General features: G+C 31.9%; 1 protein-coding gene across 2 annotated transcripts in view; it reads right to left on the reverse strand.

Moving 5' to 3' along the window:
* The window catches only part of LOC118187545 (uncharacterized), a 128,352-nt gene that overhangs the window by 91,616 nt on the left and 11,460 nt on the right, over nt 1-25,276 (reverse strand). For both annotated transcript variants that reach the window (XM_085818574.1, XM_085818573.1), the window contains exon 2: nt 17,552-17,677. In XM_085818574.1, the coding sequence (XP_085674700.1) occupies nt 17,552-17,677 (126 nt within the window). The remainder of the gene's footprint in view (nt 1-17,551; nt 17,678-25,276) is intronic.

A 25,276-nucleotide genomic window follows, 5' to 3' on the forward strand; every position in this document is an offset into this window, starting at 1 on the left:
ATCATAATGATACCTGAAGTCCAAATTTCTGAAGTTTTCAATCAGCTAATATTAATTTAAAAAAAAAAAAAAAAAAAAAAAACATATGGTACAGGACCTATATACACATAATACATAAAAAAAAAAAAAAAAAAAAAAAAAAAAAAAACTTCAAATAGGACAAGTAATGCCTTACAAGAAAAGTTTATTCCTTTCATGCATTTTTACAAACGATTTAGTTTTATACTTTATAGACAAGAAAGAAATAATTACTGATGTTACATAACAATACTTTCCATAAACATTTTATTTTCAGTGTAATATATCCAGGTAATGTAGAACATATATACACAATAATTCATATCAAGTACCTGTCATAAATATTTTAGCATAATAATGAAATAGGTCAAACAAACAGTATTAAGAAATGGTTAAATTTTCATAAAATAAGAATTTATTTATTTATAATGCATTTTATAAAACTACTTTTACAAATACTTATCTGCAAAATAAGATTTAAAACTGCAACCAAGCAGAAATAATACACTGCACATTTCTCAAAATTTCTTTGATTGACTTCAAAATTTTAAATTAAGTATAACATAATACACATATAACAATGATAAAAAAAACATTTTTTTCTCTCAAAAAATTATATTTATACTCAAATAAAAAATAAATGTCTATGTGCAAAACAATATGACACTACATTTCTGAATCTCATGCATACAATGCCAATGATGATTTAATTTACTTCAATGACAGGTAGTAAAAATGGCTTTAAAAACTCATTTGAAAAAAATAAAAAGGAAATAATATTAGATGCACGTTTTACATTATTTTCATTAATCAAAACCTTTAAAAACTGAATAATAAAATCGCAAGCTCATGTCTGATTATTTAAACTTTATTGCGATTACATCTTCACATTACTTTGCAAAGGTGTAGAAGAAAGGAAATACAATACTTTACCTTATGACAGTTATTTTATAATTATTTCTCTCTCTTTTCAGACATGGTTTTTAGATAATTAATTTTAATGGTTTACCACTCTGTAACCATATACGTCAATAAATAAATAAATAAATTTTCAATCGTCAATAAATTTTCATAAGCTGACTAACAGCATACAAAAATAAAATTCTACCACTTTTTGACAAATTTATTTGATGGCAATGAACACAAGTATACTTCAGGAATAAAAGGTTTTTTACATCTCTGTTTGTATTATAAAATTTCAGAAGCGTATCTTAGAAAATAATCATTAAGAATTTCTGAGCCACAATACGTTAATTTTACATTCACTATATACATAACTGGCAAAATCCAAGTATGAGAAGTATGAATATTTTTTGCCACTTAACCAAAAATATTGTATATATTAAAAAAAAAAATCAAATGAATTCAAATCTGGGTACTAAAATTTACACTTGATATTTCTGTAATAAAAAGTTATGGTAGACATTCTTTCTTCTTTAAACTCAATGAAAAAGTTCAATCATGCTACCCATACTTTGTCATCTTAATGCTGAATATTTTAAAATTTCCTATTTAAAAAGATTACTAGTTACATTGACTAAAGTTCTGATAATATATAACTTCAACCATAGAAAAACATGTTTTCTTTTGAAGAATTTTAAAGTATACTTCTTACATTCTTTTAAACCATTTGTGGCTGAATACATAAAAATTAAACAGTTGTAAAACATATATGTTCCTCATACGAAATACAAATCAGAGGCAATTTTATCTTATAAAACCTTCCATAAATGAATAAAAGTCCCAATATTTGCCACAATAAATTCAAATTCCTTAAAAATTTCCCAACCAAAGACATTTAATTCTAGAAGCTTCTCTATGGAAATTAATTTTTCAGATTCGTAACTGGGATGCTATGTACACAGTGCAAAAAAAAAGGGGAGGACAGTTCTATATCTCCCATTCTACTGGGTTGATTGACAAAATTCAAATTGTGTTTTTCATATCTTGAAAGCACAGCTTAGGATATATATTAGATTTATATATAGGTATTTTGACACAAAATTGGACTTTTCTGAAATAACATACCAATTTTTCTCCATATTTTGATTCTATGACTCAAATTACACATAGATATTAAATTTCGAAAAATTTGGTGAAATTCAATAATTTATCTTGGCGAAATTTTTTCAGTTTAGCCAAGAATAATTCATTTGGCGAACTTCTTAATATATGGCAACCAATTTTCCTTTCCCTTCCATTATGCAGGAGTGGGAAAAAAGGCACCTCGTTCCTATCTTTTTACATTGTATATGTGCGGAAAAAAAGAAACATGGCAATGTCTTGAAGGAGTATGAGCACACAAATCACCCATAACCTCTCGTACACTTAGCATGCACTCCACAATCACAACTCTGTAAACATGCATAAATATGCTTACATATTCGACTCTGAATATTTGCATAATTCGTGGGTGGCACAATTAGTACCTTAGGTTGAATACTTTTCATAATAACAGACACAGTCTGTAAATTCTCTTAATTTTGCACATGAGTGTATATTTTCCTTGTTTCAGGTATAAGTTCTGAAACTTTGTAAAATGCTGAAATTCTAGCTCAGAGCAAAAATTTCAAGCATTTTTAGTAGTATATATTAATTTCAAATAAATCTAATTGGAAAAGAACATGCCAATGTAAAAATTAATATTATACCAAAAAGCAACCTTTGATTGGTGTAGATTTTGAACAAAATTACAGATTATAAGTATGATCTGAGAGAGATCACTATAGAGAGCTTATTTAAAATCTATCCTACCTAATTTTAATTTTGATTAGTTTGCACAGATGCCATTTACTAATGGTTCAATCTTAATTTCATTAATTTTAGTAGCAATCATGGAAACAGGTCTTGCTGTTATAACCATTATTGATGTAAATATTAATTACATGCAGATTTTATTTTATTGCATTTCAAATACTGTAATTTAAAAAAAGGGGGGGTCTGTGGAACAAATAAAAAATTCCAGTCCCATAACATGCCCACTGATTAATGTTATTTTGTCAGGCAGATTAGTATGCTTTGTGTTTCTATATCAAATACAAGGGAGTTGCCCTTAGAAAGTCCTCCACAAAGGCAGATAACCTTCGTGTGCTTTGCACACATTCAAATGACCTAACCTAATCTGTATCTCTCCTTCACAATATTTCATTACAGCATCCATCAAATAAGAATAACATGATGATTTAAGTGTTCAGTAGAACATTTATTAGTGAAGTCTTCAAAAGATATATTTCATTCTAGCTATTGTTTAAATTTTTTATCCTATGAATTTCTCTTTTTTCCCCCAGACTACAAAAGAACCTCATTACAGTCAAAAGTCGTTAATCCGGACTCGTCGGGACTTCGGCGATTCCGGATTATAGATCATCAGTTTAAATCTGGTAAGATGGCATGCAGAAATTATAAAATTAAAAATATGAAACCGTAATTTATGAAATAAAGAACAATTGTGATCTAAAGGGTATCAAAATTTACAAAAGAAAAAAAGCTTAATATTTATTTGTTTACTTTATTAAACATTTCTTTCAATGTAAGTTGTTTAAGTTGCTTCGTTTCATGTGATAATACTTTCTCTTTAATTCTATTAAACAGACATAATTTCTTGTTTAGTTACAAAGTTCCGCTGTTCAAGTCCTACAATTGCTGTGTCGAGAATACCGACTAATTTGTCAATCGAAATTTTTTTGTTTTCAATAACCTGTGTGTCACTTTCTTCACTATCGGAAGCGAATTATAATGACAAGAAATTTGATTTAAATCATATCAAAGACGAAGTACATCGAGATGAAATACTACATTTAGTAAGGAATTATAAGCCATATAAAATAAAAACATCTGCCCTGAAGATAAGGATAGTGCTGACAGATCAACTTCCAATTCATTGTGCGCAGCGGTGTCTCCCCCCAGAGCAGCGTGAAATTGATAAACAGATTTCGCAATGGTTAGAGAAACAAAGGATATGCCTTTATCCATTTTTTTCAGCAATTCCACCTTTTGTTTTATGGACATCGAAACATACTTTCGCTTTGTAGATCCTTTGGAAGGTATAGCATCGAAAATTCTATTTGACATAATCGAAAGTTCAAGCTTACTTTTATAAAATTGCTCTAACAGTCTGCAAAAAATAATAAGCCGGATCCAATTCGAAGATTAAGGAACTGCGCAATCTGCAACATTAACTGAAATAGATAATTTTAGCTTATACCGTCCGTTATACATTAAACGCGCATGCGTAAATGTATTATATGGATGCGCACACACATATGCGCAGCCGTAAAGGTCTTACGTGCATGCGTCAAAGCGACACATGCGCAGAAAGTTTGTAGCTTTGAGGTAAAATAATGAGTCTATTTGAAAAACACAGTGATCATATACACTCACTTCCAAAAGTTAAGCACGAAGATGTAAAATGCAAAACAATCAACAAATACTGCTTTGATTGACACAAAATTCGGCAGGAAAGTACCCTATACTGTATTTGACGGCGTATAAGATGCACTTTTTTTCCTAAATTTGGTCTCAAAAAAGTTACCTGCGTCTTATACGTGAAGGACACAGGTTAACTTTCAATACTGAATGGTATTTTTAGCCCAGATAAAGGTCTAGACATACATAACTTTTTCTACATCTGCCATAATTATTTTGCGCATGCGTGAAATATCTGTCGGAAAAAAGGGCCAAAGCTCGAAGTTGATGTCGAAGTTCGAACAGGTTCGACGGTAACATTACGTCTATAAACGTGTCGGTATCAGTGCTTAAAACTATTTGTTTAAAAAAAATACCCTGGAAAATATGACTACATGAAACAAGAGATTAAGCTATACAATTCAGTATAAACTAGGAGTGTTAAACTACGTCAAAATGCATGGAAACAGAGCAGCAGCAAGGCATTTCGGTCCACCACCTACCGAAAAAATGATACATACTTGGGGACTGCAGGAAGATCAACTGAAGACTGCTAAAAAACAAAAACATAACCTTCGATGCCCAGCTCCATCTTGGCCTGAACTTGAAAATGCCATAAAAATGTCGGTGACAGATAAGAAGAAATCTGGGATAAGTGTTTCAACCAAAATTATAATCAATGAGGCCAAAAGATTTACAGAAAAACATGCGAATCAGAACTTTTCAGGGTCTGAGGGCTGGTGCTACAGGTTCATGAAAAGGCAAGGCTTATCAATGCGCACAAAAACAACTATTGCACAGAAAATGCCAGCAGATTATGAAGAAAAAATACTAGCATTTCATAGATTTGTTATAAATGCACGCAAGAAAACTTCTTTTGAGCTCGGTCAAATAGGAAATATGGTTAAAATTCCACTCACATTTGATGTACCATCCAACAAGACTGTGAGTATTAAAGGGTCTAAATCAATAACCATAAAAACCACAGGTCATGAAAAAACCAGATATACGGTAGTTCTAACATGTTGTGCTGATGGCACAAAACTACCGCCATTTTTCATATTCAAAAGAAAAACTTCCAACGGGTGTAATTGTTCATGTTCATCCTATAGGCTGTATGGACAAAGCTGGAATGAAACTGTGGTTACAGAACGTATGGGCGAGGCGACCTGGTGGACTCTTAAGAAAACCCTCTCTTTTGGTTTTGGATCAGTTTAGTGCCCATAGAACTGAAACCATAAAGAATAAAACGAGAGAATTAAAAACCCAGATAGCTGTCATTCCTGGTGGATTGAATAGCCAATTGCAGCCTTTAGATGTATCGGTGAATAAGTCATTTAAGGAAAAAAAAAAAAGAGAACGATGGAGCAAGTGGATAGGAGAGCCACATCACGCCTCACACCCTCAGGTAGAATGAAGTGGCCCTCTATTTCACAAGTGTGTGAGTGGGTAAAAAGATATTGGGAGGACGTAAAGGCTGAAGTAATTTTAAGTCCTTTAAGAAGTGCGGAATCAGTAATGCTCTTGATGGAACAGAAGATGACGCATTATTCGAAGAAGGTGATACTAGCGATGACAGAAACAGTAGTGATGATGATATTCTCGTTTTCGATGATGATGATAGTGAAAAGGATTTTTATGGTTTTGAAAGTGATTAAAGTCTAATTTCATGATAGGCAACGTTTTCCTTGAATCTGTGTTTTTTGTTATTTTTGTTTTATTTTGTATTATATTTGATTGTTTGCTGTTCATTCATTTATTCATTATTGAAATTTACATATCATGTTCAAAATAGCTTGCCGTTTGTTAATTTTCCTTAACAAAAATATGTTTGGTAATTGCATTCAATGATTGTTTATTTGGCTTTTATAAAACATGAGAACTAAAAGAAACCACATTTTAAGCTATTGTGGTACCGCGGGTGCATCTTATATGCCGTCAAATACGGTATATTTATGCATAAAACAAAATCAATAATTATATACAGAAATGAAAACAATATTAAATTTTAGTAAGTCATCAGATAATGACATACTGGAGGCTTAAACAGAATTATGTATAAAGTGAAAATAAACAGCATAAAATGAAAAAAAAAAAGGACATTAATAGGATGTGTGATCCCCCCTCATCTGTATACAAAGTTTACACCTTGTGACCATACTTTCAATTAGGTGGTCAACCACCGCAGAATTAAGCAATCGACATTCTTCTTGTAGAGCAGTTTCCAGCTCAATAAGAGTGGCTGGAGGTGGGAAACGTGAAGATACAGCACGGCCGAGAGCATCCCATAGATTTTCAATAGGATTAAGGTCGGGAGAATATGCTGGCCACAGCATATGCGCAATCCCTTCACTCTCCAGGTAGTCATCGACGATATCAGCTCTATGGGGACGTGTGTCATCGTCCTATAAACAAAAGTAGGGCCAACTGCTGCAGCGTACAATCTCACAATGGGTTCTAGGACTTCATCTCGATATCGGACAGCCGTCACAGAACCCCGTTTAAAGAGGTGCAGGTTGGTGCGGTATCCTAATGAAATCCCTGTCCACACTATAATGCTTTCGCCACGGAATGCGTGATGTTCGGTGATGTTTTGAGACTCATTGGGTGTTCGTTGTTCATACCATATCCTTATACGCTTGTCATCTGGCTCCAGAGCAAATCTTGGCTCATCAGTAAACATGCCATTGCCCCAGTCAGACACATTCCAATTGGCATGTTTTCGGCACCACTGTAATCGTGCCCCTCTTGATTGGACGAATAGAGGAACACAAACTCAAGGTACCGGGGCATACAATGCACTCATATGTAATCTTCGGCGTACAGTAGCTGCAGATATCGCCTTACCAATGGACGCTGTAACCATAGATGTGACACATGTGCAGGTCACTGCGATTCCGCTTTGAGACAATAGTAATATATCGATCTTCCGCGGGGGTCGTAACCCTTGGGTGACTGGCTACGGGTCTTCGGACAACTGTCCGTGTGGTTTGGAATTGTTTCCATAAATGATAAATTACAGAATGGCGAATGACGAAGAAAAGAGCAACATCTGTGATCTACTGTCCTGCTTCAATACGCCCCACAGCACGGCAGCGCTCAGAATCTTCTGGAAGTCATAGAAACACATATGTCTTGAAAACAAATTGTACGAAAGTTTTAAACACCTTCTATCAGCACTTACAATCAACTTCTGTAACCCTTCATAAAGCTGGCTTCTTATAAGACTGCCTTTTTTGCATGTTTCTTGACATGAAAGTGTGATTGGCTGTTACCAAATATATTTGCATACTTCCATCTATTTCTGCAGCGAATTGCATCCTCTTAAACTCTGATTGGCTTCAAGAAATTAGCATTTTCCTCTCCGTGCTTAACTTTTGGAAGTGAGTGTATTTAATGAATCCTCATGAAAATAAATGGTCACCTTATCTTTAAAACTGATTCATCATTAAAGTAACTAGTAAATTATTAAATGATACAAATTTTTAACAGTGAGAGAGACAGGAGTTTTAAAAATCAATTATGATCATTTGACATATAAGAGACTTATTCACCTGTGGACAGATGTCCCTATGCCCCCTCCTTTAGCTATGCCATTGATTTCTCAACATTAACCGTAAAAGATAAGATCCAAATTTAATTTTTAATATGCACTCTGTGTCCTTTCACATTAAAAGCTATTCTAACCTACCTAACGAAACATTACAAACAACATAAATTATGTGCAGTAACTTTTTGCCAAAATAGTAATCATGTTACCCCTTCAAAATCATTACATTTTTTTTAAACTTCATTAATAAATTTAATCGGGTAGAGTTGACTTTAAGGTACCCCTTGTATTATCACGAAGTGTTGTTTCATTTATCGCCAAGTTGTTATTTCGTTTTTCGCCAAGTTGTTGTATCATTTATGGTAACCTGAGTAGTTGAACGTTACGGAAACCCTATTATGACGTAATCGTTTGCATTATTCTGGGAAATTTTGAATCATGGGATGTTTTGCAAAGGCTTTTGTGGTGTGTGTTGCTTAGGTAGTACATTGCTTGTTTCATTGTTTAGACGGTACAATGGCTGAATGTAGTAGAATTAATTTGAAGTTTCTGTACGATTTGGAACGAAAGGGGAAAGTGCATTAATTGAGTGAATTAATTGTGTAAATGAAGGTTTACTTGTAGCCATAGTCCGAAACTACTTAGTATATTTTTGACTTTAATTTTTGTGAATTTCCGTGCCGACGTGGATATACGGATTGTAGTTCAGATAATTTTAGGAAGTTTTTGGATGCTGTTAAGGAATTTTGTGTGCCACAGACTGAAGACGAACGAATTTCTAAATAAGGTAAGGGGATTTTTGCTTTGTGTAGTGCTAAAATACATAACAGGTTTTTTTCCTTTTTTTGTGTTATTTTATTGTTTGGTTTAAAATGCAGCTTATTGAGATTATGTATTTTTTGTTTGCCTCTACTGTAGAATTGGGTGCTTCTTTGACTTTTTAAATGAAAATATATCAATGTGTACATGGACAAACTCAAGGGAGTGCATAAAGCATAGTTTGCACAATTCGGGGATTTTTTTTTTAGCGGGCATATTTTAGGAGATTTTCAGCGGCAAAATCGCCGCTACACAGGCCAAAATAACAAGTCAAAGCATTGCACAAACTCGGTATCCACGTATCGCCAAAAATCGACAAGTTTCACCAAGGGGTACCCTAAAATATACTTTTACCATTTAATACAAACAAAAGCTTTGGGAGCCATGTAAAATAATATCAGAAAACTTTTCAAAAAAATTTAATAAAAAATATCACAGTATTTCTGTGATACATAAATGCTACTGCTATTGAAAAATGCAAAATTACCTAATTATTGATGTCATACATTAAATTTAAAATTTGCCAATTTAGGTGCCATTTGTACAAGTAATAAAAAATAATTATGCTGCATGCATGACTACATTCCCTACTGCAATTTTTAAATTCACGTTCTTTTGCATAAATAAAATTTACTTTATCATCATCTCTACTCATCAAATTAAATAGTGCACATCAAAATTGTATTTCTTCATTTGATACACATTCTAAATCTTAATATACTTCACACGTTTAAGTGAGAATCAATCACGAAAATTAATAATTGCTATTTATTTTACATCAGTGGGATACCTAAGAAAATTACATAAATTTGAAAAAAACCTTCTCACACCTTAGACAGAGTTCTGTCTAAGGTCTGAGATAAGGTATTTCTGCATAAAAGTTTTCATACTTTTATACAGAAATAAAAATTAAAAAATCATGCATAAAAACTTCCAAATTATTTACCAAAAAAGAAAAAATAGGTGCATGTTAAAAAAATTTTAAAAATTTTTGTTACAATTATAAATAGTAATGTTGAACTTGCATTTGTTTATTATACCACAGTTCAATGAAAAAAATGCTCAAAATGTAATGCATCTTGTTTCTGACTGTGTGATATAATTTGTTTACGAAATGGACTGTATCACATTCAAATACCAAGAATTAAATAAAATTGACACCATTCTTTATTCACAATACTAAAATCCACAAATGAAATTATTCAGTAAGAAAAGTTCACCCATCTCCAAGGTCACTTGAAAATGTAGTGTGTTAAACAGTTAAACTGATAAACTATAGAGTAAATTATTTAATGAAAATTAAATTTAAAAAGTGAATATAGGCCTTATTTCTGCAAACAGTACCTTCTGCACATATACCTCCTTTGTAAATTTTCTCAAGGTTGAAAATTTTAAGCAATTTGAACACTAGGTGGAAACGTTTGGTAAAAAAAAAGGTAACTTGCTATATAACAGTCATAAAGTAAAAATTTCATTTTGTGAAATATTCTTTAATGCAGAAGTTTTATTCAATTAAGATGTTATCACATCTAGCAACGGTCCCTGCTAGATGGGACTTTTCCGAGAAACGAGATTCTGGTAGCAAGCTTTAAACGGGAAGATTCCTAGAAAAAAAGAACCCCGCTATAAATGAAATCCCACCTAACTACAGAACAGATGTACTGGCTAAGCGAGATTTTTTGAAGCCTTGTCGAAAATGTTTCGGCTGCAGCTTTATCCTGTGTAGAGATCAACCAATCACAAGAAAGTTCTGCTTCTGAAGGATTACATGATCTCAATCTGAGCGATAATCGATTACTGTTTGGCATTCAAGTCTTTGTAGTAAGTGAAAATTGTAACCTAGCTACGTCAGTTTCCTGGAAAGGTGCGGGTTTTGAGAATTGTCCCTTTAGACGTCAAGTCCCTCATATCAGAAACATAATGTGATTGGGACTTTAAATGCAACATGCAAAATGCATTATTAATATTCTCAAAAAGTCAGTTACAAATTTAATAGCCTGTTTTATTCAATATAAAACTAGCAGCTACCAAACAAGCATTATTGCTGCAGTTACTTCTAAAATGTAGTCTAAGTTTCAGAGAATACTGAAATATGGCACTAAAAAGTGATCTCAATCAGGAAATTTGTTTGTAAACATCTATGCTATTTTTGCATATACAGATATAGAATTTTTTGTAGTTAGCATATTATATCCTTTTATAAAATTCTATTTATTATTTAGAGAAAATCTGTAATAAGAAGTATAGGTCTAGAATTAACAGTCAAGATACCCCATAGCTATTTTTTATATAATTTGAGAACTTTGCAATCAGAAATGCATATCCAAGATAGATCATCTAACCATTTTAACACACCCTATAATACAATACATCGTTATATATCGAAGTAAATTAACTATATGTTGTCACCTATATGCAGTAAAATATGAAAAAAATAAGCACAAATTTTCTTTGGTAACATGGAAACTTCTTTAAATTTCAAAGTTATAATATTTTTAAAATCTTTGCCCTTTATATTATAAAAAAAAGTCAAAAAGATTCACCCACAAATCCTTATTTAATCACTTCAAACATGCTTTGAAAAATTTATTTCTAAAACACATTACAAGTTGCAGTATGCAATTTCCCCATGCCTCCCTCAAGCTATACAAGAAAAAATATATTTATTTTGAGTGAATTAGGGCAGCTCTTAAAATATTGAGATAAGCCTGAAAATTTTTCCCATGGTTTCCTGGAGTTTTTATAGGATGGTACCCATATAATTAATATATAAATATTTCAGACTTTTTTTTACAAAAAATTAAATATTAAAAAAAGCATCATGCAATATCATTATGTTTATTCAAACACTTTAATTACTTCTTAAACACAATGCATAGTTTATTAAAATACTTTGAATAAAAACAAAAAATTAAGATGTTCTAATCTGTAATAATGATGTGTCAAAGAGGTAATGTATATAAACATAGAGAATTTCATCTAGTTCATACATATTTTAATAGACAGTATTACATTTTTTTTTTTACAATAGAAGAAAACATTACAATTCTATTAAACCTGTTTCTTACCTTTATCAATAATATTAATTTTATACAAAAAAGTAAAATTTAAATAGTTACATCATATACAAGGGTCAACAAATGTCACTTTTAATTAATATTCCATACACTATATTTACTTGCATAGATTTTCTCTGAACCTCCTTTCATTTAAAGAAACACATTTTATCTAATAAAAAATTACTGTTATGCTTATACATTACAAGTATTACTTCTACTACAAATTTTACAGTAATGAAATTGATGTACCATTAAGATGTCTATTTACGTGAAGTTCTGCAAAAACAAATACCCTTCAAGCCACAACAGAAAAAATTAATATTTCGCTCAAATTCCTACTGATTTATGCCAAGAATTAAATTCACACACAGTAAAAGCTCTACTATTTGTCATTCAAAAGTGGATTATTAAAGAATTTTAGAAATTCCTTCCCGCCCCCTAAATTCAGTAAATAGAATATTTGTAATGCATTATAGAGCTCATAATACTATTTAACATGTATGCATTGTCACCGAACTGTGCAATTTAGCGCTCTATATGCATGATGTCACGACACAATCATGTTCATTTTGGTTTAATGTAAACTCAGTTAATTCTCAATTGAGTCCGTTTAATTTTTATAAAGATGGATATAAGTTCTACACTTTCCTCACATTCTAAGAAAATGATTAATATTTAGGACAGCACGAAGTTGTGTATTTTCAAAGTTACAAAATCCGGGCATCAAAACAAGCGAAGATATATGTTATTGTCAGTAGCTACATCTATGCACCTCAGATGGATAAACAATGGCATGTAATATGAAGAAACATAAGTAAGTATTAAGTTTTTTTTATATCCTATATTTGTAATTTGTATCCCTCTTAACCAAAGAAAGAACAAGCTGTTCTTTTAAACTTCTGCCGAACTGACTGATGACATCTCCACGAACTTTCACATTCAGCAGGATTTCATACTCGGATCAAATGTTTGAGGCCCACAAAATATATTGTCAGTTTTTACCTCTGACCTTTTTTTAAACCTCATATAATTTTAAACGTAGGCTTTTAATATTCCAAGCTGGTATGATTACTTTTGTAATTTTAATGGAAAATTTTACCTTTCATTTGACTTTTCTAATGTGAATTCCATTTTTATATGCTGTAAAGTTGAATTAAAAACCATGGAACATTCAGAAAAGAAAAAAGCAGGTGTTTTAAAAATTAAGATAAACAACAAAATATTTACTGCATATTATGTACTGTACTTTAAATAAGATGCTGGTACATAAATTCCACTTAAAAAACTATGTATCATAAAAAAAAAAAAAAAAAAAAAAAAACTGAAGAATATAATTTTAAGAAATGCACAAAAATCAAGTTTATATTTTAAATTCATTGCAGTACTTATCAGAATTATGGAATCAAGAAAAGAAGTTTTTTTCCTTTCACTTTTCATATTTGGATAAAAAACTCGGCTTAATCAAAGTCCTTAAAACTGGCCTTCACAATGGCTTTTTTATGTTTTTACTATTTACTACTTTATAGTTTGCATTACTTAGCCTGTATGTGTACGCATGTTCATCCATGCTAATTCATGAATAATGGATTAAAAATCAGAAGTGTGGCATGGTTATACTGAACAGAATAAACTGATAGATTCACCCCCAGAAAAGACATGTAAAAAGCAGGATATCTAGAATAACCTCAAGACACTAGGAGTATTACTCTTTTAACAGTTAAAACTTATGTATGTGTTTTTGATATCCCAAGCTATGTTACAGATAATACTGAATAAAAGTTACATAAATCTTAATTCTTTAAAAAATAAATTGCATGACAACACTTCTCTCGAAAAATATTATGTTTCAAAATAAAAGCATACAGTACAAAGTCCAAGATCCGGACTCGTTGGGACTTCAGTGAATCTGGATTTGGGTTTTTTCAGATATTAGATCAGCAATTTAAATCTAGTAAGATGGCATGCAGAATCATAAAATTAAAACTATGAAGTCGTGACCAACCTGTTGAATATGTGCACTCAGTTTTTAAGTTCATTTCTTCAAGAAATACTTTGGCTTGAGCCATTAGCATTGGACCCATCAATGGTAAACCCTCGCTGTGACGCTGTCTGACTCATTCAAGCATCACTTTGTCATGAACGTCACTTTTAGCATAATGAAAAATTTTTCTGTTATTCATTGTGAGTGGGGTTTCAGAATCCACAAAAAATTCAAAAAGTTCCTTTTTTCTTATGTCATATACAGTTGACTTTCAATGCCATACTCCTTGCATAATTCTGAGGCGGATATACTTTTATTCATTTTTTGCAGCAATTCCACTTTTTGTTTCACAGACATCAAAACATGCTTTCACTTTGTAGATCCTGTTGCAACTGCAAAATTAGAAACTCTTTTCGACATAATCACAAGTTCAAGTTTTAATTTTCATAAAATTTCTGTAATAATAACAGTCTGCAAATAATAATAAGCTGGATCAAATTAGAAGATTAAAGAACAGTGCAATCTGCTATATTAACTGAAATTCCTTAGAATCAGTTTAGTATAATTTTAGCCTAGCTGAATAGAATCAGTAGAGTATAATTTTAGCCTAGCTGAATAGAATCAGTATAGTATAATTTTAGCCTAGCTTAATAGCGTATGCTATACATTATTGGCTATGTATTCTGTATCCTGTGATTGGCGACAAAAGACAAGTTATTCTGATAAATTTTGTCTTCCTTCTATCGCGTACTGAGACAATGAAGCCTGAATTGTATTGATTTAGTCATTTATTTATTATACCTACATCTATTTCTAGCACATGTTTAAGGCTAGTCTGAGTCTTGAATAAATAAACTACCATACATACTTAAGGCTTATCGAGGGCCGACGCTAGCTATCTTACCGTCTGATGCAATCTCTGGAGGTCCTAAATTCTGTTGCAAAATGCCTCCCTAAGTTCTAAATTTTTGCTGCCCTAAACTTTGGATACCAGTGCTTTCCCTAAATTATAAACAAATTTTCATCCCTTAATTTTGCCACTCAGTGCTCTACTAAATTCCAAAAATTTTGTCTTTCCTAAATTTTAAAATACTTCTAAAATATGCTATAGCTGACTACTGCTTTATCAGTGATATTATTACTTTGCATTTTGTCCCATTTTGCACAAATTTCACAGATCAGAGACTTAAGATTTTTTTTTTTTTTCTCTTGCTCTTCTTTTAAAGACAGTTCTTGCACACTTGACTTTTATTGCTGCTTCTAAAACTTTTTCACTTCTTTTTTGTTGGGCTCACTTATATATTTCTCCATGTCTTTATAATCAATTTTTTTACATCATGTTTTGCTTTTAGAAAACAAAATTGTCTTAACTTTCAATCTAAAGCTAGTCAAACTTTCTATCTAGAACTCAATCTTGCCATAATTTTCTAAGAGCCGAAGTCATGGTCATGCAAATTATTTGCTGGCAGGCTTTGCTGATGAAAGCTAAGCAAACAAAAATATTAAAATGATATTTCAGATGTGGCATAGGCAACTTCAAAAACTTTTGAAAATCATGCAGCCAACTTCAGTATTCATAACTCGAGACATTATTCATCACCAAAGTTTTTGGTCCAGATAATTCGTCTGTGAAGTGAGGCATTTCTGACATAAAGTTCCATTGTATTTCTATCTCAGGGCATTACTGAAATATAATTTTCACTAATATTTACACCCACTGTTTCCAAAATGATTAGTCTTTTCACTAAAAATTAACAAAAATGTTTAGAAATACAAAACAAACCATCACTACAATACTAACAAGGATAATGAATGATTCAATACTAATCTTAATTAAAAAGGTGTAACAGGCTTTTCATAAAATTCCCTCTAATTCAAATATTATTTCTAAAGATGATAAATTTCATCAAATCTTACAGCCAAAATGTGGATAAATCTGAGAAAATCTTAAGTTCACATTGCCAGATTCCTGAAAATACTTCAGCTTCTGATATTTTCTAAATTTAAAACATCTTCCCAAATATTTTTTTAAAAACTGCTAATTTCATGTAATGCAAATTATGCTAGATTTTTAAGCCTTTTCCAAAGTTTGCAAAAATGGCTTTCCCTTTCTTTATATTATTTCTAATTTATGAATTACATCATAACCTTTAACCAAATATTTGATTACCAGAATATATTCATAACTTTCCAGCAACACTAACACAAATTCATTTGGATTCGTAAATAAGTTCATAATACTTCAAGATTCCTTTCAATATTAAATTACTTTTTCTAATGTTCTATTTGATGCAGTGCTAAAATGTCTTGAATCTAAATTATTAAGAATTTTGTTTCTTTCAAACTGAAATTCAGAAATTAATCTCTCAAACTAAAATGTTGCAGTACTTACATTAATGCAACCAGTCTGGTGCAATATGGTGATTTTTACAGCTGAAAAGTTACTTATGAAGTGCAAATTAGTATGACTTTTCTTTAAAGTTTCAGAAACTATCGATATTTAACACAATCAGCAAACATCCTCAACATATCAAAAGAAAAACATTTTAGCAACTTAAAATAAAAATTTGAATTATTAAGTACGGATTACGCGATACAGAAAAAATAAAACACATTTTTGCGAAATCGCAATGTTCTAGAATTCTTCTTATATTCCTATGGGTTTTCATTTAAAAAAAAATCATAGAACAGCAAAACTCAACTCATACACAGGCTACCTATCAAATTCATCTTGTCATTATTCCACTACACAGTTTTGTGGCAAAATACTGCATTTCTACAAGAATTTTACTGCAGTTTTTTCCGTTGCTTGCAAATTCCAAAGGCACATATTTTAAAGCTGAGTTTAAGGCAAAAAATATCATAATCTGTCTACAAAAAATCATCAGAACCTGGAATATAACAAAAAGAATGCATACCAAAAAAAAAAAAGTCAATGTTGCTGAAGGCCTGTTACAAGCATGATAGCCAGATTTTGGCACATCCTAAAAATCTGGTGACTTTTACTAAAGTGGTACAATAATATGTTAAGTACCAATTTTTCTAATTCAGAGATTCACTTTACTTTTAAAATAACTACCACTGTTAAAGGCCTAGTTATAACACACCTCCTAATCTATTTCCATGTTTTTTTTTACAGGCATGGTCAAATTATTAAAGTTCTGAATGGCACAGCATTTTGTATCTGCTTATATACAGCTGTATTTAAACAGCACTTATTACCTAACTATTTATTATACTCTTTGATTTATATAGATATTACTTTTACTCTTTGATCTCATAATCTTCTATTCCTTAGAATGATATTTCAATCACAAAAAAAGCTCTTAAGCCTTTAAACAGCTGACTTTCAACTTTGTTAGGCTTTGTTTTAAAATAAAAAAGCTCCATGCATTTTCAGAAATAAATGGCATTACCTTTCTTATTCAAAAGTAATTTCCGTCAAATATTCACATCCTAATCATTTCTTCTTTTTCGAATATCTTTCATGGCATCTAATTTTGGTGAATTAACATTTTGTTATGTAACTAATTTAATTAAGCAAATAAATATAGTATATGTACCAAATATATGTTCCTTGTTACATGACGTTCATTCTCAATGTGACAAATGTTTACCCTTATATATTTACACATACAGAAAAATGCATGTGCTGTATTTAATACTTAATGCATCAAAAACACAATTAAAGATTAAATTATGTAAAAGCTTATTTCAAACCTTTTCAAAAACAGAAGAGAAAAGTACAATCAAATGATTGCAAAAAAGAGGAATGTAAAGTCCACCAATATTTTTAATGATGGAATCCACTAAATACATGGCTGGCAACTTTAATTCTGGAGAAACCTATACAGGGGAGGGAAAAAAAAGAAAAAAAAAAAAGCATTAATGAAGAGTGATTTCATGGGCAATAAAGATGAACTTTAACATTTTAAAATATACATGAATATAATATCATTTTAAAGCAATTCAGGCATAAAAAAAATTTGAAAGGTTTCAGATTTTAAATTACCTTTATTTATTAAATATCATATTCTTCGCACTTAAACCATAAAATTCAGTTCAAAAGCGATACTGCAAAATAATTTTAAAATAAGCATATCTTCAGAATTTAAAATATACAGTCTCATGTGCTGGAGATAAAAATTTTTTTTTCCTGTACAATGTTGCCATTGCTCGCTTTGAAATCCATGTGTTTGTTCGTTAACTTTTTACAAAATATGAAATCGATAGTAAAAGAAATTCCAATTTTCAAATTTGCCCATATTCGAAGGAGATACCCATAATCGCAGGGGGGATTACATTATTCAAAATTTGATAGCTCTAGGTTGCATTGTTTTATCACAATGCAAGAAACATACATACATTTAAGAAGATTCTGCATTATTTAATTTCTTTAAATATAATACAGGGTGATAATATTTGGTGGCAACAATTTGAAAAGTGAAAAAATGTTTGTATTGAATCAACACGAATAACAAAATGAAATAATTGTTCTCGGCAAACCTTTAAATAAATAAAAATAATAAAAAAAAAAAAAAACCACAGCATAATTGACTTAAAAAGGGAAAAAAAGTTTTGCATTAAACAAATATTTAACAATGAAACTTGGAATAATTATCAATTTAGAATTCTGCATCAATCTAAGGGTCTGTAAGCCTTCTAAGTGTAATATTCCTGCTACAAAGTATAATCATTAACTTGATTTCTGTTTCAAAAGTTGCACTGCCAGAGAAATAATATGCTAGCAGATAATATAGAACATATGAATTACTTTGTTCAAACTGCACACAGATAACAAGCATTTTGTTTTAAATATGCAATAAGCACACAACCACTCAAGTGTAACACTCCATGCGACTGCTGAAACAACTTTAAAGTACATGCCTTCCTGCAGGTTAACTACAATTTTATTACAGCAGCCACTCAGCAATATAAATCCATTCTTTTAGACTCATAGCTCATATGCTCAGACTTGTAATCCAGCCTCTTTTTGGGAGACACTGTCTTCTTTCAAAGAAAGTCCACGAGACATTTTTCAGATCTGTCCAGCATTTTTTGATGATCTTACAAAATATAATCATCATCAAGGCAAAATGTTCATACATAACGTAAGGATGTAGCATACAGCATGAACCAAAGCATGAAAGAGAAAAAAATTAAAAGTCAGTGGTTCATGCTCATTTTGTTTACTCATCTGTGCATGAGTGAAGTTCACATCTGTGCAACATTGCTAGAAAATAATCACTAAGCATTTTTGTCACACATTTTGATGTCATATTATGTAACACATAAATGCAAATATAACATTCTGCAAGTATAATTAATGCCCCCCTTCAAAAGAAAAAGATGTAATTTCCTATTTAGATTTCTAAATAAAATATGCCCCTCCCTCCTTTTTTGTTAACTCTAATTTAGTGCTTCTCAAGCTTTCAATATTTACGACCCAATTTTCAATGATAATTTTCATCATGCCATCCCATACAATAACAATGTATTGAATGCAATAATAATGTACTTTGATGCTAAACCTACAATATGACCTTAATTATAAACTGTAAAAATTATCAGGATAAGTATTAAATTTTGTATATGTTGCTTTTAAGTAATAGGATATCAATCTTCCATTTCTAAAAGTACAAATGTCAGAAGAATTGTATAGTCTCTGTTGCTCTCTATCTTATATCCATCACATCCAGCATTCTCACAGACATCTACACAAAACATATATAAATGCTGCACCTCGTTCAATTCCAGTCTCGACATGAGCTGTGACTGCGAGCTAGTAGGTTGTGTTGTGGTTATGCTTAAGATTTTGGAACTGTGTCCCAGTCTCGTAGGCGGACAGAGAGGATATTCGTTAGTCTTGATTTGTTAGTGCGAATTTTTGGTGTTACTGTATGCAATTAGCTCAGTGCATTACCTTAGGGTAATTAAAATGTCCTTATTTAGGATGCCGTGTGAATCTTCTGATGATGATTTAGAATCTGACCGAACGCTGAGCTCAACAAGATCGCTGCGATTCCCGCTAAAGAAAGATGATTTCCTCAAGTCTCCTAAAAAGAAGAGCAAAAAGAAGAAGCTTAAAACAGCGACTGAATCGGACTTTGAGAAAACGAAGCCGAAAAATGCAACGAGGAGGAAAAGAAGTTAGAGCAACTGTTAAGCTTATTCAAAGATCAAGGTGCAGGATATGTCAGCGAGCTGATGTTAGAAAAAGAGAAAAGAATGGCAGCCCAGAAGGCCACAGAGAATCTTGTTGATGTAGAAAAAGATGGTCCTTTGATTTCGCAAACAAGATGGCTAAAGTAACTCAAGAAGTGGAGCCGATGGAAATTGTAAAGAAAAACCGTTTTGATAGTCTGGTTAGGGAAATAAGTGGAGAAAATATCAAGAACCTAGAGCAGCAGAGCGAGGAGAAGTCAGAGGGAGTGGCCCCGCAGAAGGAAACGCCCCACCTATTGTATTCCAAAGAGCAGCTATTAATTGGTTGAAAATCGAAGAAATTTTGCATTCAACCTGTTTGGAAGAATTTGAAGCAGATATGAAAAGTAAAACTATATTTGTTAAAGTTAAAAATCTAATGGACTACCAAAACACCATGTCTGTTTTACAGAAGAAAGGTATCCCCTTTCACACCTTCCAATTGAACTGTGAGAAACCCATCCGGGTGGTGCTGAAAAATCTCCCAAGCCATGTTATGGAAGAAGCAATTTTTAAGGCAAAAGACGTAAATTTCCTATCGAGAAAGTAAAGCAGTTTCAAAGAAGTAAAAGGAACAATTTTGAAAAACTGGGAATCTACCTGCTAGAATTGAAGAAAAACAAAGCTGGTCACGCTATCCATAGTTTGAACAATATATTCAGCGTGAATGTTCGTATCGAAAATTTTGCTCCGAAGAAAAGCCCGACTCAGTGCTCTCGCTGCCAGAAGTGGGCTCACTCACAGCATTTGTGCAACAATCTACGGAATGCAAACCATAGAAGTAATAAGTGCGATTAAAACCTGAAGAAACCCCCACCAGCATTTTCTGTCAAGAAAAGTATTTATCCAGTTATCGTGGATGTAAGGAGTACCGTACCGTAAAAAATTTGAAAGGAAAAATACCCCTCCCAAGAAGTCAATCCCACCACCAACAGATGCAGATTTTCCAATATTCATAAAGGAGGTAGAAGGAGAAAAGCAGAAAATGGCCGAAACATCCCTCTACAGTGACAAATTGAAGAGAAAACTCAAGCCTCCTCCCAGAAGTGCAAAGTGAAGCTCTGAATTGGTTAAGAGACAGACAAGTCAACAGTTACTTGACAACCATCATTTCACACGTAGAAAAAATAAGAAAAGCAAAGACGACAGCAGAGAAGTTACTTGCCGGTTTTAACGCGGTGGCAATGACACTCATGAAACTTGCTGAATCTGAAGATTAAGAAGCCGGTGTTACATGACATACACGAACTTTAATGGATTACTACTCGCCCCACGACATCTATTTCCAGGCATGATGTAGACTTCGGTCTATTTTAATTTCTCTCCCTCTTATTTCTCCCCTCAGAAGAAACTCACTCAGGACTCTTCATTTGCCAGGCAATGCATGGAACTCTTTGCATGACTGGGAATTATTGCTCCGGCAATAAAAACCCAGTATAATACATTATATCACAGTAATTCCAGTCTCGGTTGAAGTCAATCCTTCTATTGTTACTGAATCTATCTTGAATGTGTATTTTGTAATTCACATGTTAATTGCACTTCACAGGATTAAATATTTATGGCACTAGATTTATGGTAGATTAAACAGAATCATGGATAAATTTGTAAGTCATAAGATAACATTAGACGATAATAAAGCATAAACAAGTGCATAGAGAAGCTTTGTTCTGAAAATTAAATCAAGAAAATATCCTCCAGAGTAATTAAATTTTCGGTTTACTACTACTGAAGTAAATGAAGAAGAAAGGCCCCGCGTAGTATTTGCTCAAAAATATTGGCAGCAAACGGTTTGAAACCTAATAAACTTAAATGACATTTGGAAACACTTCATGGTGAGTACATTTGAATTAAAATTAAAATCATATGAAGAGCCAAAAAAAAATTTTTTTTTTTAAATCTTGTCTGCAAATAAAAAACTTTACTTGCTTCTTACAAAGCTTCTTCTAAAATAGCCAAATGCAAAAGGCCTGACACCACTGGCGAAGAGTTTATTTTGCCAGCTGCAATTGAAATCATAGAAAATATGTTTGGAAATAATTTTGCTAAACAGTTGTAGTCCATACGTCTAGCAGATGATGCTGTTGCCCGTCGAATCGATGATACAGCTGAAGATGCACAGCAGCAACTTTTGGGGAAGTTGCATGACAAACTGTTTTCAATTCAGTTTGATAATGCGACAGATAGTAATAAAGATGCTCATTTCATTGCATGCATATGTTTGATTTTGTGATGGTATGTCAGCTGCAGAACTACTACATTTTTGTAAACCACTCAGGCAAACATAGAGTGGAAAAATTGCATTAGAATATACACCGACAGTGCTCATAAAATATATGAAAGATTTCAAAGTATACAGGTATTTGTATACAAAAGTCTCTACTGTGCATCTCGACACACTGCATGATCCACAGAGAAGCTCTGGCTCCCAAAGGAATGAGTTCTGGTCTGAATACTGCGATAACAACAGTTGTGACTGCAGTAAATTATATAAAATGAAACCCCTAAAGAATCTTCTCTGTACTTTGTAAAAAATGGGTGCAGTGCATTCATGGTTGCTATTTTATTACAAGGCAAGATAGGTATCATATGGGAAATTTTTGCAACATGTTTATGAAGTAAGAGATGAAATTGCCATTTTTCCAGAAGAAGAAAACCCAAGAAGTTTCGAAATGGTTTATTTGTGATGAAATTGAGTTACTTGGTAGATATATTCGAGAAATTAAATACCTTGAATCTTCAACTCCAAGAAGCAAATATACATATGTTGGCTATGAGTGACAAAATTAATGTTGTTTGTAGATAATTAGAATTATGGAGCAGAAATTTAAAGCAAAGAAACCTAGAAATGTTTGAAAATGCAGATAGACCTATAAGGGTGAAGAACATGTGGAAGTTGTTTTTGAGCCATGCTGGCAAAGAGTTTTAAAAAAGTATTTTCTTGCTGACGACAACTTGATAGCAAGCTGCGAGTGGGTTATGGATCCCTTTCAAAATTCTCCAGAAAAGCTCTCAACTGCCGAAAAAGACATCTTCATACATTTCATGTCAAGTGGCGAAATCAAAAGACAATTTAGTAAAAATCGCTCTTTGAATTTTAGACAGGGGTGGATGATGAATTTTCTGTACTGAAAACAAAAGTATTTCATATACTATTACTATTTCTTTCATCCTATCTTAAGTTCATCTTATCTATTAGACATCTTATTTCATCTTTTCTATTAGTCCTATATTAAACTGAATTTTCTACAGTGGAGACAAATTACAGATCTCAGGTAAATATAGAAAAAGAACTTAGAGCATCAATTTGTAATATTAAACCTTACTTCGAAACACTTTGCTCTGAAAGAAAAGTCCATGGAAGTCACTTGTAATTATTAAACTTGTCCTTAATTTAGTATTGATAAATTAATTATCAAATACATTGTGCAGTATTGATGCATTTATAAGTATATCATACCAGTGTAAAAGTGTATTTCATTTTCCTTTGAGTAAATTAATAATTTTTTAAAAGAATCTATTTTCAACGTTTCGATAAGCTGAACCAACCCCATAGTTTTAGTTTGAGAAACGCTGTTCTAATTCCAAATTCTCAAGTTCCACAAAGTGTACCATGAGGCTGACTATAGAGCCCCGTTCACATGCAACACTCCTTCACACAGCTGCTGTTAGCAGGAGGAGAAAAAGAGACATGAAAGAGTTTCGTCTTTAGGACCCGTTCAGAAGACCACCGTCTTCCTTTCCTTTACACCTAAGCCTCTGTGAACAATCACGTCTCCGAACTGGCAGATTTCTAATACTGTTTACACACTTTTAACGTTGTTTACTGTTGTTAATTTTGTAATCTGTACTTTCGCAACTGGTACCTGAACTTTCGTAATGGTTCCTGAAAAATATATGCTTTCTAATTATTATTATTATTATTTTATAAGCTGTTATTTAGTTCACAATTGGTGCTTGTCGCTATGGTTAAAAGATGGTCATGGATTTTTAAACTGTTTCTCGATAAGATATAGAACTCAAACTTTGTACATACACTGCTTGTGTTTGTGGTGTCACGCTTTTCATTTTTAGAGGATTAGATTTTTTTCAAATTTAAAGTTGAAACTATTTTTCGCAAATATTAACAAATAAACTGAAAATCTCAGAATATTATAGTTTGCACCATAACACACTGTGGACGAAAAAAAATGAAATGAAATTTTTATCGTAGTTTTTTTAAAAAATATTTTGGGAGAATTTTTGAAAATCGTTCATATTTTTAGACTTTTTGACGCCCATTAATTTTAAAATTTCATATCTAAAAATATATCGGTTACAAACTTCAGGCACAGTACTTTTCACAGCTTATAAAACAAACTTTCCGCTTTTAAAAAAAATGATAAAGGAAATTAATTGAATGACTTTTTCACTTATTTAAAAGATATGCAATGAAGCAGAATGGGAAATATTGGTTCTTCTTCGGCATCAATTCGAAACATTGGTTTCAAAGTAATAATCTCATTATACTACACTATTTTTATGACATTATTTATACTATATAAGTTGTTATTGTTGCCAATTGTTAGTCCAGCGTGAGATTGGAGATATTTCTGAGTTAACTTTCTCTTAAGATGCGTGTTGCATTCCGTTGTGTTTAACTTTCTTATTAGACTGAAGCATAACTACTGATTATACTTAGTAATATTCTAAACACTTGTTCGAGCATTTCTGTGGAAAATTCCAGAACTTTGAAGTGTTTCTGTTGATAAAATAAAATTTAATTAAGCTATCATCGGATATGAATGCAATGACAATCATTTACGAACTATTATCAGTCTATTACAAACTCATATGCACGCAACAATATTCTAATTAATTAATGTATTAAAATTATTTTGAACGTGTTTTACAAAACAAAAACAGGTAAAGAAAAACGCTGCTTGCGTTTTATGATTTTTTGCAATTTTTCTGGCCACATAAAGTTTTACAAAAAGGTTTGTAATCTATGTTTATATTTACCAATTGAATAAATAGCACTAGGTTTGATTTATATGCAGGGGTTGGACAAAAATATGGAAACACCTTTAAAAAAACATGTTTCTTTGCTTAATATGGTGTAGGAAACCCATTGGCATCCAAAACAGTTTGCAGTCTTCTCGGAATGGATAATACAGTTGTTTGCCAAGGGAATATTATACCATTCTTCCTGCAAAACGGTGGCAAGTTCAGATAACGATGTTGGCGGTGGATAACGAGAAC

This window comes from Stegodyphus dumicola, chromosome 6 (genome assembly GCF_044657685.1).
Source record: "Stegodyphus dumicola isolate Sdum_Otavi_A_Nest chromosome 6, ASM4465768v1".
Taxonomy (NCBI): Eukaryota; Metazoa; Arthropoda; class Arachnida; order Araneae; family Eresidae; genus Stegodyphus; species Stegodyphus dumicola.